This window comes from Bos mutus, chromosome 15 (assembly GCF_027580195.1).
Source record: "Bos mutus isolate GX-2022 chromosome 15, NWIPB_WYAK_1.1, whole genome shotgun sequence".
Lineage (NCBI taxonomy): Eukaryota > Metazoa > Chordata > Mammalia > Artiodactyla > Bovidae > Bos > Bos mutus.
The window spans coordinates 5,788,494-5,804,899 of record NC_091631.1 but is presented as its reverse complement, the minus strand read 5'-3'; the positions used below and the strand labels follow the sequence as shown (position 1 = coordinate 5,804,899).

Sequence of the window (16,406 nt, the reverse complement as noted above, 5' to 3'; positions counted from 1 at the left end):
CTGGGCAAGCCTGCCGGCTGCCTGGCAGCCTCTGACTTGGTATTGTCTCTCGGCTGCTGGGCTGGGCTTGTCCTCACCTGCCTCTCGCCCTCTCGGGCTGGCAAGCCCTTCTTGCCCGCCAGCCTCCTGCCCTGGCCAGCGGAAGGCGTCTGTGAGGCCTGTGGTCCTCTCTGGGGCAGCCGGCTGGCCTCTCGCAGGGCCCCCGGGTCAGGAAGTGCCGAAAGAGGAAGAGAGTCGCCGGGCAGGATGAGCGCACGGGGGGCCGGCCGCAGTACTGGGGGAGGCTGCGATGAGGCTGCAGCTCTGGGCCCCGCGGAGCTTCTGGCGACCGAAGAAGGGGAGCGGCCCGGGGCTCTGAGACAGATGTGGCGCTACCGCTCCTGGGACGTCCCACAGATCCCAGCCGAGGTCCCCCAGTCTCAGTAGGTACTTGGGCGGCCTGAGAATGGGCACAAGGACCTTTGGCCCTCAATCCGTCCATGAGTCTTTTATCTGGGGTGGGGGAGTCCGCAGAAGTGGGGTTACCTCTCTCCCTGTGTCCAGTGGCTCTGCAGAGGCTCAGAAAAGGACAGAGGGCTTCTTGGCAGCGTAAGAGGGGCTCTGATGTTTGAATTGCTGGGGGGCGGTGTGGCAGGGGGCTGAGCTTGCAGAAGGCGGAGTCGAGGGAGCTAACAGCAATGGGATCTGGAAAGAGAAGCCCCCACAGGAATGTGGCTGTGCATGTCTTGCACAGAATCAACAGGGTCTTAGCTGCCTCTGATCTCCCCGCTCAGAGGTCCGTCAGAGCCATTGGGAAACTTTCCCAAAGGGTCCCAGGCACCCGAGGAGGACCATGTCCAGCCCCCTGGGGGATTTCACTGCTGCTGTGGCACCTGCTGCTGGTGGGAGCACTCCAGGGGGTGGTACCCCATACCTGGTCCAGGTCAGGAGGAAACTTGAAGGAAGCCAGGAGAAGGTTCTGAGCTTCAGGATGGTGACTGTTGGTTCCAAACGGCAGGCTTGCCCACATGTCACAGCTCCCAGCACTGGCTATATGTAGCTGGCTGAGGCTGGAAAATGGGCTGCCAGAACCCCAGAGAGGGTGAAAGTGAAGTGACACAGGATGTGGCTTTGCAGAGAGGAGTGCTAACAGAAACAGCGGGCACCTCATATGGGCATCAGGGTGGCAGTGCTGGAGGGAGAAGACCATACTCTCCAGCCGCCTGGCCTCCTCCCGTCAGCCCTGCAGGAGCTATCAGAGGCAACCCCTGAGCTGCTGATTCCCAAGTGTGTGTGTGCTGGCCTTGCCAACCACAGGTGACTGCTCTGGTTCCAACGGTTTTCCTCATCTCTAGAAGGGGACACACTTCGCTGTCTGAGGGGCTGTGTTTGTATGTCTGTGAGGTATATTTCTGGGTGAGTAAGGTATATGGAGGGAAGCCCAGGTGACTCAGTGCTAAAGAATCTACCTGGCAAGGTAGGAGTCACAGGAGACACGGGTTCAATCCCTGGGTCAGGAAGATCCACTGGAGGAGGAACTAGCAACCCCCTCCAGTATTCTTGCCTGGAAAAAATCCCGTGGACAGAGGAGCCTGATGGGCTACAGTCCCTGAAGTCACAAACTGTTCGATGCGACTGAGCACAAATGCACAAAATATACTTAAGGGGGATGCAACAACATGTAGCCATTGTCCTGGGTTATATTTGAGCATACAAGAAAGACCTTTGTGTTCGCTGACAGCATGTATGTTGGGGAATGACAGTGCAGTCCTTCCTTTTGTGTACGTATTTATGTGTGTGTAAGAGACGTGCAGGTGAGTCCTGTGGCATAAGAGATCTACAGGTCCCATCGCATATTGTGTTGGGAAAGTGCCATGTACCAGGAGTGTGACAGTGTTAGAAATAGCCTTGAAGAGCTGTGGAAAGATGAATTTGGGTAACAAACGTGTCACTGGTGTGCGCCAGGGTCCTTCAGTGACTTTGGTTCTCGTATAAAATCTCTTCAGTGTGAGAAACTGGGGGTGGGAAGTGTTCGACTGAGTAATGGGTAAGCGTGATCGTGTGTGAGGCGTGTTTGTTTCCGTGTGTACCGGGAGCGCCGTGTGAATTTTGTTCCCGTGGGCGTGATTTCGGAGAGCCGAGCGAGTAGGGGTGGAGCTGCCGTAAGTGGCCGTGACAGGCACCGGGTGTGCGAAAGAGGCGTCTACTCCCTGTAGACGTGGGAAGGGAGGGGGTGATAGCCCCCCTCGCGAGTGTTCACTTGTGAGCATGTGTGTGGTCCGGTGGGGGCGGGGGGAGCGGGGGCTGAGAGGAAGAAAACAAGGTTGCGCGTGTCCGGGTTCGCGCGCCGCGCGGGCGTGTCAAGCTGCAGACTCGATCGGATCCGGGCGGCGCACCCGCTCGGGCTAGTGGGCGGGGCAGCCGCTCGGGCTCGTGGGCGGTGGACCCGCTCGGGCTTGTGGGCGGGGCAGCCGCTTGGTCTCGTGGGCGTGGCCTCGGCGGCTCCACCCCCCCGTCCTCTCGGTCCCGCCCCGCCCTTCTGGTGGCCCAGGCGGCTTGCGTCTCGGCGGGCCGCCGGCAGAGGGCGCGGCGGGCCGGGCGCCGCCGCGTAACCGAGGGGGCGTGCTCGGCGGCGGGGCAGGCAGCGGCCCGGCCAGCTATGCGGGGTCCTGCGGCCGCAGCTGGCGGCACTTCCTGGAGCCGCAGCGGCCGCTTCCCCGGCACCTGGGCGTGGGGCGCGGGGGCGCGCGGCGCGGGGCGGGCGGAGTCAGCGCGCGCCATGGCCGAGGCGGGCGCTGAGGAGCCGGCTTGCTGAGCCCCGGCCGCCGGCCCAGCATGGGCGTCTCCCGCGGGCCCGCCGCCGGCCGGGGCTAGGGCCGGATGGAGCCGCGGGACGGCAGCCCCGAGGCTCGGAGCAGCGACTCCGAGTCGGCCTCCGCCTCGTCCAGCGGCTCCGAGCGCGACGCGGGTCCCGAGCCGGACAAGGCGCCGCGGCGTCTGAGCAAGCGGCGCTTCCCAGGGCTGCGGCTTTTCGGGCACAGGTGAGCGCGGCGGCGGCGGCGGCGGCGGGAAGCATCCCTCGGCCACCTGGTGCTGACCCGGGCGGGGTATCCCCGCGCGCTGGCTATCTGGGCTGTCTTGGCGTTGGGCTCTGCATGGGGGGCTCCGCCCCTGGCGTCCGGGCACTGTCAACGGGTGGGTGAGGGGTGTCATTCTCTGGCACCGGCAGCTCAGCGCGCTTTCCCTGGGGTACTGAGACAGGGGCGGCTTCTAGCTCTCCAGCAGAGGCAGAATCACCTAACTCCCTGGCACCAGCGGGCCGGGCCCCCACGACTAGTCACGCTCCCTTTTCTTGGCACTGATGGGAACCGGGCGCCCTCTGAGTCTCTTGGCCCCAGAGAGGTGGGCAGTCATGTCGTCGTCGTCACCCTGGTCCTCCGGGTGGCTGGGTTGCCTACCACCGCGGTGCATGGCATCCGCAGAACGTGGTCTCCTGGATCGTACTGTCACGACCCATGCCTGTCCCCGCAGCCCTGGTCGCCGATTTAATCGCTGGGCATTTTAAGCTGCTCTTTGGGGTAGGGGGTGGTCTGACCACCTGTTCTACACTGCTCTGAATTAGCAGGGAGGCCCACAACCTCTGCTGGGGAGTAGGCACATACCCCCCTACCCCCATCTAGTCTTGCTGGGAAGGGGATGGGTGCTGGTTCTTTCAAGCTCCGTCTCACCCCCTCCCCCAGCGCGCCAAATGTGACCATCTTGTGCCTGTGACAGGGCTTTGACCAGGACTCTGGGGGAGGGTGTGGAAAGATTGAGTGGAAGGCGGCCCGGGGCCTGTGTGCTGGCCCGGGAGCCGCTTCCTGCCCCTGCAGTCCGGGTGTAAGGTGAGAGGAGGTGGAGCCCAGTGAGTACTGCCACCTGGCTCCCTGGGTTTTCTCCTGGCTTACCCTGGCCTTCTCCAGCGCCGCGGAGCTTGCAGCCAATCAGCTCAGGACCCCAGCGCCAACTCAAATTGGACTCTGACCACTTGGAGTATGCCCAGGGCCTCCAGCTCGCTTGCCCTCAGTTGTCCAGGCTTCATGGTACTGGGGCCCCCCCACGCCCCGAGCTTTGGCCTGCCCCTTCCCCAGGGGTGACCTCACCCACCAATAACATGGGCAGCTTTTTCCTGTACAGGTTGGCGTCCCTGTGATGCGGACCTGCGCCCTTTGGCTGCCTTGCCCTAACCAGGGCCCTGCTCTTTGCCTCTGCACTGTGTCGCCAAGCCTGCAGGTCTGGATCCTCACACGGGCAGGTGGAGCTCCCTCCGTAGGCCCTTGGCAAACCGTGCAGGCTTCAGTGTCACATCAAATGGGAAAGGGTGCAAAGCGACTCCTGCCTCTGTCTTGTCACCCACAGCCCTGCAAGGGGGAGCAGTTGACACCCAGCTCCGCAGGATGTAGCCTCCAGTGTTCACAGGCTCGTAGGGCGGAGGGGGGGGCTCCGCCAGAGGCTTCCTGTCCCTGCCCACAGGGCACCAAGTGCCGGGCTCTTCTGGCCTGTGGCTGCGTCCCTCGTGAAGGGCACAGGCTTGCGCACATAGCAGCAACCCCTCAGGAGGAAGAAAAAGAAGCGGGAGAACGACCGGTACCTTTACATCAGTCTCTCAAATAACCAGGATGGGTATTAACTTCTCCCGTTTTTATAGATGAGAGGAACACAGGCTCAAAGAGATGAGTAGTTTGCCCAGAGTCACACAGCAAGTTTAAAAGTCATAGACAGAGTTTGAACTCTAGTCTGATTCCAAAACCCGCATCCTTTTCTCTCTACCAAACAGAACGTCACAGTGACCTCAGGACCTTTAGGAAGTACAGATTCCTAGCTCTTACTTGGGCATGTCTGACTCATCAGGTCTGGAGGTGGGACTGGGCATTTTCTACAACTTGCCAAGTGTTTCTAAAGTGCTTCCAAGTTTGAGAGCCATCGTATTACGTCCCTCTGGGGATGGTAAGCGATCTGATAGGTTAGTGAATGAGAAGAACCTGCAACAGCCCCTCTGGAAGCATGGCAGGAGTGTCCCTGCCTGGTAGCATTGTGCTCGGGCAGCGGGCATAAAGAAATGAATGTGTTTGGAAAACCCCGTAGAGTCGGGGGGGGGGCAGCCGGGGGCAAAGACTTCCTCCTGGCAGGCTTGGAGTCAGAGAGTCAGATGTCTCCCGGGGCTGATCTCTGTCCCCTTGCTCTGACTGGAGGCAGGGTGGGACGGGTAGTGGGAACGGTGCACTGCAGTGGCACCGCCTCTTGACAGTATCGCCTGGTCCTGCCCTCTTTCTGGTTGCCAGCCTCAGGTGAAACTCCCCAGTGCCCCCAGCTGAACCCAGTCCGCCGTCTTTCCTCAGGCGCTGAGCTCATCCTCAGCCCAGCTCTTGCTGCTCATTGGGCCTCCGCCCTGTGATGATCAGCCCCCACCTTGCTTTCCTCCTCTCCGCCCCCCGCCCCATACACACTTCAGGCCTTGGGACCAACGGTCCCGTTTCACGAATAGACCATGGCTGGGAGAGAGAATAGCGAATAGATTGGTGGTAGCTGCAGATGCTGCGCTGAGTCTTCTGCCTTCCGATCTTGGCTCGATGGTAGAGGTCTAGAATCCACTAGCATTCAGATCTTGGCTTGGTGGTAGAGGTCTGGAATCCCCTAGCATTTGGATCTGGCTCGATGGTAGAGGTCTAGAATCAACTAGCATTTGGATCTTGGCTCGATGGTAGAGGTCTAGAATCCACTAGCTTTCAGATCTTGGCTCGATGGTAGAGGTCTAGAATCCACTAGCTTTCAGATCTTGGCTTGATGGTAGAGGTCTGGAATCCACTAATACTCCGCCGTGGGCTTGGGAGGGGTAGCGAAGGTACATGGGCTGCGTGTTTACCATCTCTGGTGTGGTCAGGAGGAGGACGATCTCCGCCTGGCAGCCTCTTTGGCATCTCCCTTAAAGCCTACCGCAGCCTCTCACACCAGCCTCTCACAGGTTCACCGTCTGGAAGCTGGGGAGCAGTGTGCCACATCTCCTTTTTTATTTAGCCCAGGAAGACACATGGCTGAGCCGTGCTCCTCCCCAGCTCCATTCCACGTCTCCCTGTCCTTGCTGGGAACCATCAGCCTCTCCCTATGAGGAGGTGTAGGCCCCACCGTACTGGGCATCTGGGTTTTCCTCTTCTGACCTTTCAGCCTCCTGGCCTGAGGGGTGGTCAGTCGGAAGTAGGAGGGAAGCTAACTGCCTCCTCTTCCTCCTCTTCCAGAGCTCACCTCCAGAGGACGCCCTCCAGCTTCTGGCCCTATGCCAGCAGCCTGACCCTGGGCAGGTCACACAGCTGGTGGATTAACTGGTTTGGCACCCCAGGGGCATCAGAAATTACCTGACCGTTCACCCGTCTAGACGGAAGGAGCCTCAGCCCGCAGAGCCCATGGGAGCCCGAGCATGGGGTGTACCCGCCCTGCCCTTTATCCTGCTTAAAGTCAATCATTCCCGGAGGGCAGGAGGCACACCTGTGGGATGAGTCGGAGACAATAGGCCCCATTTAGAGGTGATGCCACACTCCGGGCCCAGTGAGCGTGAACCTGGAGTCCAGATGGCGGAGGCTGCCCGCCAGGCAGCCTGAGCAACAGCAGCCCCAGTTGGGGTTGGTTTTGCAACGGTCGGAAGGGACGTGTTGAGGGACGCTTCACGTTCAGAGGCAGGAGCCCGGACTCTGGCGCCCGGCTGTCTGGGTGCAAAAGGCGCCTCTCTGAGTGGTTTGTCTCGCTCAGGCTAATTCTGGGAGCGGCCCCAGGGGCCAGGGGAGGCCGGTGTGAGCCAGGGCCCCTGGGTTTGGGAAGAAAAAGGGGCCTTGGCATGTGAACTGCGGGTTGGCTCACCTGACCGCCCACTCCCCCACTCAATGCCGGGTGCCAGTGGGGGCTGGCCTGGCCGGGACCGCCCACTCCCCCACCCAACACCGGGTGCCAGTGGGGGCTGGCCTGGCCGGGCGCGGGTGTCACCCATGGTCTTCCCCCGCTGCCACACACGCAGCTCTGGCTTAATGGGCAGGGGAGGGGCGTGGGCAGCTCTTGGCACTTTTTTCCCCTCCATGCTGTCCTCCAGAAAGGTCAGATCCTAGGATGTAGAGCCACCCGGGACTGTCACTTGGCAAAAGAGAGCACAAGAGTGGGTGTCCTCCTCAGCAAGGACAGGGGAAGGGCCTAGTGGCCCTGGGAGACGGAGAACCAGGCCTTCCCTCCGCCGCTTTTGGAGCCCTCTCCAGGATCCACCAGTCACCCCCCGAGCAGAGTGGGAGGCGAGTGGGCACTTGACCAAGGCAAGCAGGTTCCCAGGTCCTCAAGCCGAGGGGACCTTTTTCCTGCAGTGTCGCCAGAGTGACACAAGGGGGCGACAGCTACCACCGAGGGCCGGGCGTGATGGGGACATCCCCTCGCCTGCTTTGCTCTGGTGCCACGGGCCTGTGGGTGGGCCCACAGAGACCCCTGCTGCTGACACTCTGGCCGCCAGGGCGCAGCTGGGCAGGAGGTGGCAGGAGACGGGCTGGGGGCGAGCCTCCATGTCACCTGACCCGACCCCCCTCCCTGCCTCTGAAGACCGAGGCCCAGGGCAGCGGCCAGGCTGAGGTCTCACAGCTAGCGAGGGGTCATCTGGGCCTCCAGTGCCGGTCCCCTGACGCCAGGATCATGTCAGTTTGTACCCCATGCCAGAACCCCGGAGGCCTCTCCGCTTTCTGAGAGACCCTCAATCTGGCACCTTCTGGCCTGCCCGCCCTCGCCTCCTCCCCGCTGCCACCTGAGTGATTCTCTCGGTGGGCCTGTGGGGAACCCCCCGCGCCTGCATCCAGGCTCAGCGTCTCCCTCATCCTGGGCGAGATCAGGGTGCATTTCCGGGGGGTGCCCCCACCAAACTGCTGCCTCTGAACCTCCGCTTGGGTGGGGCCCCTGGGGCCCTTCAGGTGTCAGCCCCACGCAGGGCTGCAGTGTGGTTCCCCACGCCCAGGGGTCTCGGCCCAGGGCCCCCCTGGCACTCCAGTCTCATAGGCAGGAGCCTGTGAAGGTGGTTTCAGGTGGCAGGGGGCAGGTCAGAGCAGCAACCACACAGATGCCTCTGAGGAGCACGCATCCTGCCATCTTTTTGGCCCCCTTCCTAGCTGAGACCCCAGAGGCAGGGTTCAGTGGCGGAGAGCAGGTCTGAGGCGACCTGAGGCTCTGGGGCCTGGGGGAGTGGGGAGGGCTGAGGAGACAAGCACGCCCGCCCCCCCCCCCAACCTGGACGCCAGGGATGTGCTTGCTCGTCCTTCTCCGGCGATTCACAGTTACCAGAAGGTTGAAAGTCCATCGTTTCATGTAATCCGCCCAACAACCTTGTAGTTGATTTCATTCCCATTTTACATACAAGACCCCATGGCTCAGAGAGGCCATCAAGGCTCCTGGCCCAGGGTCACACAGTTTATGCTGGAGCCCAGAGCCAAGTATCTTTCCAAACACCAGGCTGCCCTCGGACATACTGGCCCTCCCTACTTCTATTCTTTTATTATCCCATCACCAAACTGGTAGAGTCTAAGAAGGGGTTTGAGGGCTTCTTGAAAGCGAGAGATCTTTCCTGCGTGGGAGTGGAGTAAGACCTCCGCGTGGTCTGTGCCCCAGCCCCACGGGAGGACTGCCACCAGGATCCTCACTCCTGGGAGATCAAGGCCAGGCTGGGGCGGGCGGACCCGCAGGTGGAGAGACCATGTTTGTAAGTAGGAGGCCCTGTGGCTCCCTGGCTGGGTCCGGAGTGGAGGAGCAAGCCTGGGGCTTTTCATCTGGCCTTCAGAGCGCAGGGAACAGATGACTCAAGGGACACACTCAAGGAGCCCTGGGGGGTGGTCAGTGAGTGGCCTGTGGCCCGGGAGAGCAGAGTGCACCAGGCCTCCTGGGGCGAGGTCTGAGAGAGGTGGGGCCTGAGCCCTCTCGCCCCACTCTGGAACCTCTCCTTGCTTGCGCCTGGCCGGGCACCCGCTCCGAGCGCCCACTCGGAGGTCTCTCCCCTGCCAGGGCTGAGCCAAAATAGCTGTCTAGGAGCCTGGGCCCGCACCGCCCACGCCCCAGCATCTCGCGGGTTAACAGCTTGCCTGTCTCTCCACCCGCCCTTCCCCAGCTTGCTGACATTTTACTGAAGCGGGGGTGGTTGTGAAAGGGGGCAAGCTGGTTCCTGCTCCTGGCCCACACAGACACCCCACTGACAGCCTGTCACCCGCTCGCCCTCCCCTTCCAGGGGAGACCTCTCTTCCGGCCCCACCGACGTGGGCTTCCTACTGTGAGGCAGCGTGGGGCATGCTCAGGGTTCCACGCCGCGGCCAAAACCCATCCCTGCAGGACGGACCCGGGCAGCCCTCAGGAACTGTTCTCCCTCTGAGGGGTCTTTTTTTTTTTAATATATATATTAAAAAATCTGTAAAAAAATTTATAAAAATATTTTTTAAAACATTAAGTTTTTGCCACGAGGAAATTATACAGAATAACACCTACCAGTTAGCTTGGCTAGATCTTACCAACATACCGTAGATAGAGACGAAGGCCTCCCTGTCTCCCTCCCCAGAGGAAACCACAGCCCTGATTGGGGTGTTTAGACTCTCGTGCCTGTTTTAAGATATTTTCCCCGCGTATATACGCATCCATAGCAACACGTCGTACGGCTTGGTACGGTTTTGCCTTTTGAGTTAAAATGGTGTATCGTTGATATTCTGAATTTAGATTTTCCCCTCCATATTGTTTTGGAGATTTAACTGTCTTGAAACCTGAGCTCTAGCGTGAACCTGCTTTAATTGTTATATACTATTCCTTTTGTAACTGTCCAGCAGCTTATTTACCGTCTCCTGCTGATGGACATTTAGGTGGTTGGCAGGTTTTTTCCCATTGCAGGTAATCCTTCAGAGATGGCCCTGGCCCAGGGCTCCCTGTGTGCTCTGCCCACCGGCGTGCGTGTCGCGCGGTGCGTCTGCAGCTTTGATTTGCTGTTGTGGTTGTTTAGTCCCTTGGTCGCAGTCGACTCTTTGTGACCCCATGGACTGTAGCCCCCCAGGCTCCTCTGTCTGTGGGATTTCCCAGGCAAGAATACTGGAGCGCGTTGCCATTTCCTCCTCCAGGGATCTTCCCGACCCAGGGATTGAACCCACATTCGCTTAGATAGTTGTAACCAAATGGTGCTCCAGAGTGAGTGTTCTGAGTTTTAGGCCTCTGGAGTTACTTTCTGTCTTTAAAGTTTTGGCAAACCAAGGAATGGGTTACCATGAACACTTTTTCATTCAAGTCTGCAGTAGTGCCCCGAGCAAGACGAGATGGTGTTATCCCCCTTAATCTGTTGGGGAAATTGAGGCCCACCCAGGGTAAGAGACTTGGCTTGAGGTTGCATAGCCAGTCAGAGGAAGAATACATCTGGACCTTTTGAGTCCAAATCCTCAGAAAAGACCTTTGACCCTGGTAACCTCTCAGGGAGATTGTAGGTGCAGGAAAACAACAACAACAACTCTGTATGGAGTGCAGGAAGCCTGGAAAGTAGAGTGGGGCCCAGGAGGCTGACAGCTGATTCTAAGATCTTCTCATAGATGAAGGAGGAAGAAGCAGCGTGGTCAGAAGATTTCAGAGGAGTTAAATTTTGAATGAGGGATAAAGAGTGGAATGCTGCTCCTAGCAGATGGGGAGTGACGGCCTGCTGCAGACACAGGAGAAGGCGACAGGAGGGACCAGTCACAAGAGAAGAGGAAGGCGGGGGCCAGCAGGGGCTTCATAAGTCTCTCGGCAAGGCGTGGAGGGAGGCGTATCGACATCCCCATCGGGGATCAGTTTCACCCTGTGCCTCTGAGACACGAGCTCAGCCCACAGCAGCAACTGGCAGGAAAAGGGCTCAGGACCTGGCTGGCCACTGGGACACTGTGCCGGCCCAGAGCCCTGCCCTCTCAGCCTGACCCAGGAGGCTGCGCCTGGACCGTTCACTGTCCCCTCCGTTCACTCTTCAAACCACGTCCGGCGCTTCTGGACCCTGGGGATGCAGTTACGAGTAACGTGGTCCCGGGGGCACTTGGGCTAGTGGGGAATACTGAGTCGTAAACCAGCGCCAGTGGCCCAGAATAACCAAGGGAGGGCCTGAGCGTGGGAGCAGCTAGCCCCCGGGAGAGGAAGTTGGGGAGAACGTTCCGGCAGAGCCAGTATCTGAGCCAGCTCTGAAAGAAGGAGAGGGGAAAAGCTGAAGGAGAGCTTGCTGAGCAGAAGGGAAGGAAGGGTGTCCCAGGCAGAGAGGCTGCCAAGTGCCACCCGGACAGACAGGAAGAGACCCCCGCACGCTGACTGGCAGAAGCATCTAGAGGTGGAGGGAGGGGTTGAGAGCGTAAACCCAGAGCAGGCTTCTGGGTTGGAACTCTAACCCTGCCCCTTACTGGCTGCGTCACAAGCAAGTTATTTAATCTCTTTGTCTCTCAGTTTCCTGGTCTGTAAAATGTAGATAATATTACTTTTTATGAAGTGAAAAGAGACAGTATTTGTAAAACACTTAGGACCATGGGCTTCCCTGGTGGCTCCTGCCTGCAATGCAGGAGACCCGGGTTCGATTCCTGGGTCGGGAAGATCCCCTGGAGAAGGAAATGGCAATCCACTCCAGCACTCTTGCCTGGAAAATCCCATGGATGGAGGAGCCTGATAGGCTACAGTCCATGGGGTCGCAAAGAGTTGGACATGACTGAACGATTTCGCTTCACTCACTAGGACCGTGTCTGGTACATAGTGAGATGCATATTTGTCAAATAAAAGTATGAAGGAGAAATGGGCGAGGAGGCTGAGAAGCCAGTTGACGGCCAGACCCAGGTCTGCTTTCTGTTCCCTGGCAGTAGAGAGCCACTGAAAGATAGGTGGGCACTTGAAGGTGAAGTCTGGTGCCAGCAGGAGGATGGCTTGGAGGGGAGGCTCTGAAGGAATGAGACAGGCATTAATTCCACAGACGTTTGTCCAGGGCCTCCCAGGAGCCAGGCCCTGAGACGGGGACTCAGGATGAAAGGAGAGAGAGGCTGGGGATGGTTCAGCAAGGAGCTCAGAGCTGGGGTCCTGGCCTGGCCCCCCGACCTCTGAGGCAGCCAGTCTTCTTCCCCTCACCCCTTGCCCACATGCTCACCTTGTGACTGCATGGCACCAAACCCTGAGGCCAGGTCTCATCTTGGAGAGCATGGAGGGGGCACTGGCACCCCTTCTGGAGAGGAGCCCGGCTGTCACTGCCCGGGTCCTCTGGAGAGGAGAGGGCGGCAGCTGCTAAAAACAGAGGCTGCCACCATCCGCTTGGGCCCAGCAAAGAGAAGCAGCCAGCCCTTGTGGTCAGCCCTCGGGTGTGGTACCTGAGGTGGAGGGAGCCCTTCTCTTCCCTTAACTGGTCCCTCCCCCACGGAATTCCCAGTTCCTTCCTCCTCAGCTGATCAGTGGTGATCACTGCACTCGCTGCTAGGCACTGTGCTGGGCATGCCCAGATGCACTGGACCTGGCCCCTGCCCTCTCCCGACCCCCAGCCAGGGGCTTGTCCCGTGGGTGGGAGGAACAAGGCAGACAGATCTGGGCGAGTGAGGATCTCCCGGGGTCCCGTGGCAGGGCAGCCAGATGGGCACCGTGGAGTCATCAGTGGGAGTGATGCCCTGTTGGCTGGGGCAGCTGCGAGCAGGTGGGATTGTGATACGGGGCGGGGAAGGAGACCAGTGTTCCTGGCAGAAGGTGTGCCGTGGGCCAGGACACAGCAGTGAGCTCGAGCTCAGCCAGATAAGGGGGCAGTGAACAGCTTTGGGTAGAACCGAGGGCCGTGCTGGTGCATGGGAGGCTGCATTACTGGTGCACTGCAGAAGCATGCTTGCTAGGGTAACTGGAGTTAGGATTCATTCTGCATCAGGGCTTCCCAAAGTATGGTCCTGGGGGTTGCCCTCGACCCTTTCAGGGGATCGTTGGGATCAAAACTATTTTCATGATGTTACTTTCAAAGCTGCCCTGGTTTATGTCCTTTTCACAGTGTTGGCATTGGATTCATGGTAAGCAGCAGTGGTAAAACGTGGTGTAAAAGCAACGGTAAAACCACCGGAGCCCTGGCATATGCCAAGGCAGCGGCCCCAACATAGACGCACAGCCACTGTATTCTTCACACTCACGGCAACAGCACCAAAAATTGCCATAAATGTATCAATTTTATAAAGCCTGGGTCCTTGAGTGTACATTTTAAAAAATACTGTGTGAAGAAATGTGAAATACACATGAGGCACTTTTGCTGCAAACCGAACTTTGATGGTTGTCTTGAAAAGCACTTTTATGACTGAGTTGCAGGCCCTTTTAGTCACTTTTTTTTTTTTTTTAAGGAGCACCATTTTAGCTTGAAAGGACACCTGACAGACAAAAACCCTTTAAACTTGGATGTTTAGCAGACATTTTCTCAAAAAAGAATGCAGTGAGCTTGTCACTTCAAAAACAGTGTTGCTATTGATAAAATTTCAGCTTTTCAGCGAAAATTAGAATTTTGGAAACCTCGTTGCAGTATCTGGAGATCCACCTAAATCAGTAAACCAGTATATTCCAGTGACCAGTGCTTAATGTTTCAAAATTCAAAATGCAAGATAGACCAGTGAAAAGTTCACTGATAACATTTCGGATCCCACATAGCCACTAACCTTTAAGAAACGACCACTTGTGGTATTTTGGTATAGTAGCAGAGAAGAATATCTGTAATTGCCTGAAAGGGCTATTAAAATACTCTTTCCTTTTCTTATTGTCAGTGTGAGGCAGAATTTTCTTTGTATACTTCAGCCAAATTAACATATCACAACAGATTGCCTGCAGAGGCAGATATTAGGATCCAGATGTCTTCTATTAAGCTAGACATTAGAGATTTACAAAATTAAAACATGCCCCTCTTCTTGCTAGTTTTTTGTCTTGGAAGATAGAGCTTATTTTCCATAAAAGTCTGTTATTTATATTAACATACTGGGCTTATTGTTTTTAAATAGTATTTTAATATATTTTAAATGAATAAATAGTATTTTAAACATTTCTCAATTTTGATTTCTAATATGAAAAAGTGAAAGTGTTAGTTGCTCAGTCATGTCCCACTTTTTGCAACCCCATGGACTGTAGCCTCTGTCCATGAAATTCTCCAGGCCAGAATACTGGAGTGGGTTGCCATTCTCTTCTCCAGGGGAATCTTCCCAACCTGGGAATCCAACCCAGGTCTCCTGCATTGCAGGCAGAGGCTCCAGTCTTAGCCACCACAGAAGCTAATACGGTCAACGTTAATGGCTGTAACTCTCAAAGAACACCTTTTGGCAATCTTCAGTAATTTGTAAGAGTGTAAGAGGGTCCTTGGACCAGGATGTTGGAGAGCTGGTGCTCTAGATTCTGGGGGCCAGGGGTGTAAACCGAGGGTTGGCATGCTGGGCTGGGTGGGTGCAACGTGGCCTGGCTTCTTCTGGACCTGACAGGCCCCTGGCAGGGCTGCGAGGCCCGGATCAGCCCTTCCAAGCTCTGGGCACGACAGGCCTCCTTGAGCCTCAGGTGCCCTGGTGGTTCAGCTGGGACCGAAATGTCACTTGCACAGGGGGGGTTACAAGCCTCCTGTCTGGTAATCCTTGTGAAAAAGCGCTTTGTAAGTTATGAAACACTCCACAAGATATTTGTTTTTGTGGTTATTTTGTCTAGGGCCGGTGCTTAGCTGTCTCAGATGCTTTCCCCAGACCCCGGAAAAACCTGTTCATGGGGAGCTAGAGTGTGTATGGTGACCCCCCCACGTCTAACCCCCCCAGCCCCCTTGCCTTCCTGGAGCTGAGACAGGGGCTGTGCTTGTGACCGGGCTGGCTGGAGGGGAGGCTCCGGGGCTGTTGCCCTGCCAGCCTCTGGAGACGTTGGGAAGAGAAGCTGGGAAGCCAGGCTCGTGCCCATGTGTGCCCGCCCGGCCGCCCGCCCAGCAGCCGCTGCCTGCTTGCTCTGCTGGGAGAGGAAGTGCAGTCGGTTACCAATCGGGTTATTTTCATAACGGCTGTCTCAGGCTGGGGGGCGGGGAGGAAGGTTGGGAGGGGGAGGGGGCAGAGGAGCAGCCTCAGCGGCTCGCTCTCCAAACTAGGACTTGCTCAGCCGGAGGCCGGCAGCCCGGAGCTGGCGCTGCAGCAGTGCAGCGGGGCTCGCCTGCCCACCGGGACCCCGGCCCCCACCCGCCCGCTCTGCCTGCCACCTGAGGGCACCTCCCGCCTGCCACCCTGCCTTCCAGATCAGGTCAAAGGGGCTTCCCTCAACCCTCCCTTGCCTTCTGCTTCCTAACCCTCTTGGACCTGTCGGGGTGGGGTTGTGGGGTCCCCCACAGCGGTCCCCCAGGCACCGCTGTCCCCAAACCAGGCTCCTGGAGCTGATGGAAAGGGAATGGGAAGGGGTGGGGGTCTGAGCTGCTGTCCCCGAGCCAGGGCAGACCCCGTCGTGGTAAACATGACTGGCGTAGTCGCCCCCGTACCACGCAGCCCTGGCCCACCTCTCGCACTGTGAAGTTTGCTTCGGTTTGGTTTTGGCAGTCTCTTTTTAGTGAGTGGAGGCCTGGGCACCCTGCCTCAGCAGCCCCCAGGCAGGCCCCACTTCCAGCCGTCCCTACCCCCTTCCCTCGACCTCAGCCTCAGTGCTGTGGGAGCAGAGCCACCAAGGTGGCTTCTGACCCACAGGCCCTGCTGTGGGGCTGCTGGAGATGACCGCTGTGCACCGTTGCCAGCCTCAGCAGGACGCGGGGCGGGGGGCCCACTCAGGGTGGAATGGGCACTCTGGCTGAATCCCACAGGGTGGCCTGTGCGAGCACCCCGGGAGGCAGAGCAGTCCCTGGGGGCCCGGTCTGGTGCCAGGGGCAGAGGGCATTCGTCCCAGCATGAGCAGACCCCCCATGCATCCCAGGCTGCCAAGCTGTGTTCCTCATATGATGGGTGGTGGCCATCCTGGCTACTCCTGCTTCCCTTTCTGGTCTCCTACCTGCACCGTGCATGCATGCTCAGTTGTATCTGACTTTTGATGACCCCATGGACTATAGTCTACCAGGCTCCTCCATCCATGGGATTCTGCAGGCAAGAATACTGGAGTGGGTTGCCATGCCCTGCTCCAGGAGATCTTCCCAACCCAGGGATCGAACCCACGTTTCTTACGTCTCCTGCTTTGGCTGGCGGGTTCTTTACCACTGAGCCCCCTGGGAGCAGAGACAGACTCTGGTAGGTGGCACGATCCACATGCCCAGGTGTCTGCTGTGGATGTAGGCCCTGCGAAGCCCCTCCTCTCTGCCGGCTGTCATCAGGTACTTCGTACCGTTATGTCATCTGAACCTCTCTCATGTCAAAGCCTCTGGACTAGGTCGTTTAAGCCCTGTTTTGCAGAGGAGAAAATTGAGACTCCAAAAGGTTAGT

General features: G+C 58.1%; 1 protein-coding gene across 12 annotated transcripts in view; it reads left to right on the top strand.

Annotated features, from left to right (window-relative positions):
• The window catches only part of DGKZ (diacylglycerol kinase zeta), a 43,938-nt gene that overhangs the window by 10,381 nt on the left and 17,151 nt on the right, over positions 1–16,406 (top strand). Inside the window, exon 1 of one of the 12 annotated variants that reach the window (XM_070383451.1) lies at positions 232–422. The exons of 3 other annotated variants lie outside the window; for them this stretch is intronic. In XM_070383451.1, coding sequence (XP_070239552.1) covers positions 247–422 — 176 coding nt within the window. In that variant the 5' untranslated portion in view covers positions 232–246. Of the gene's footprint in view, positions 1–231; positions 423–2,656; positions 3,021–15,106; positions 15,250–15,275; positions 16,401–16,406 lie in introns of those variants that run through there. 8 more of the 12 variants (XM_070383446.1, XM_070383452.1, XM_070383453.1 and 5 more) reach the window with 8 other exon arrangements.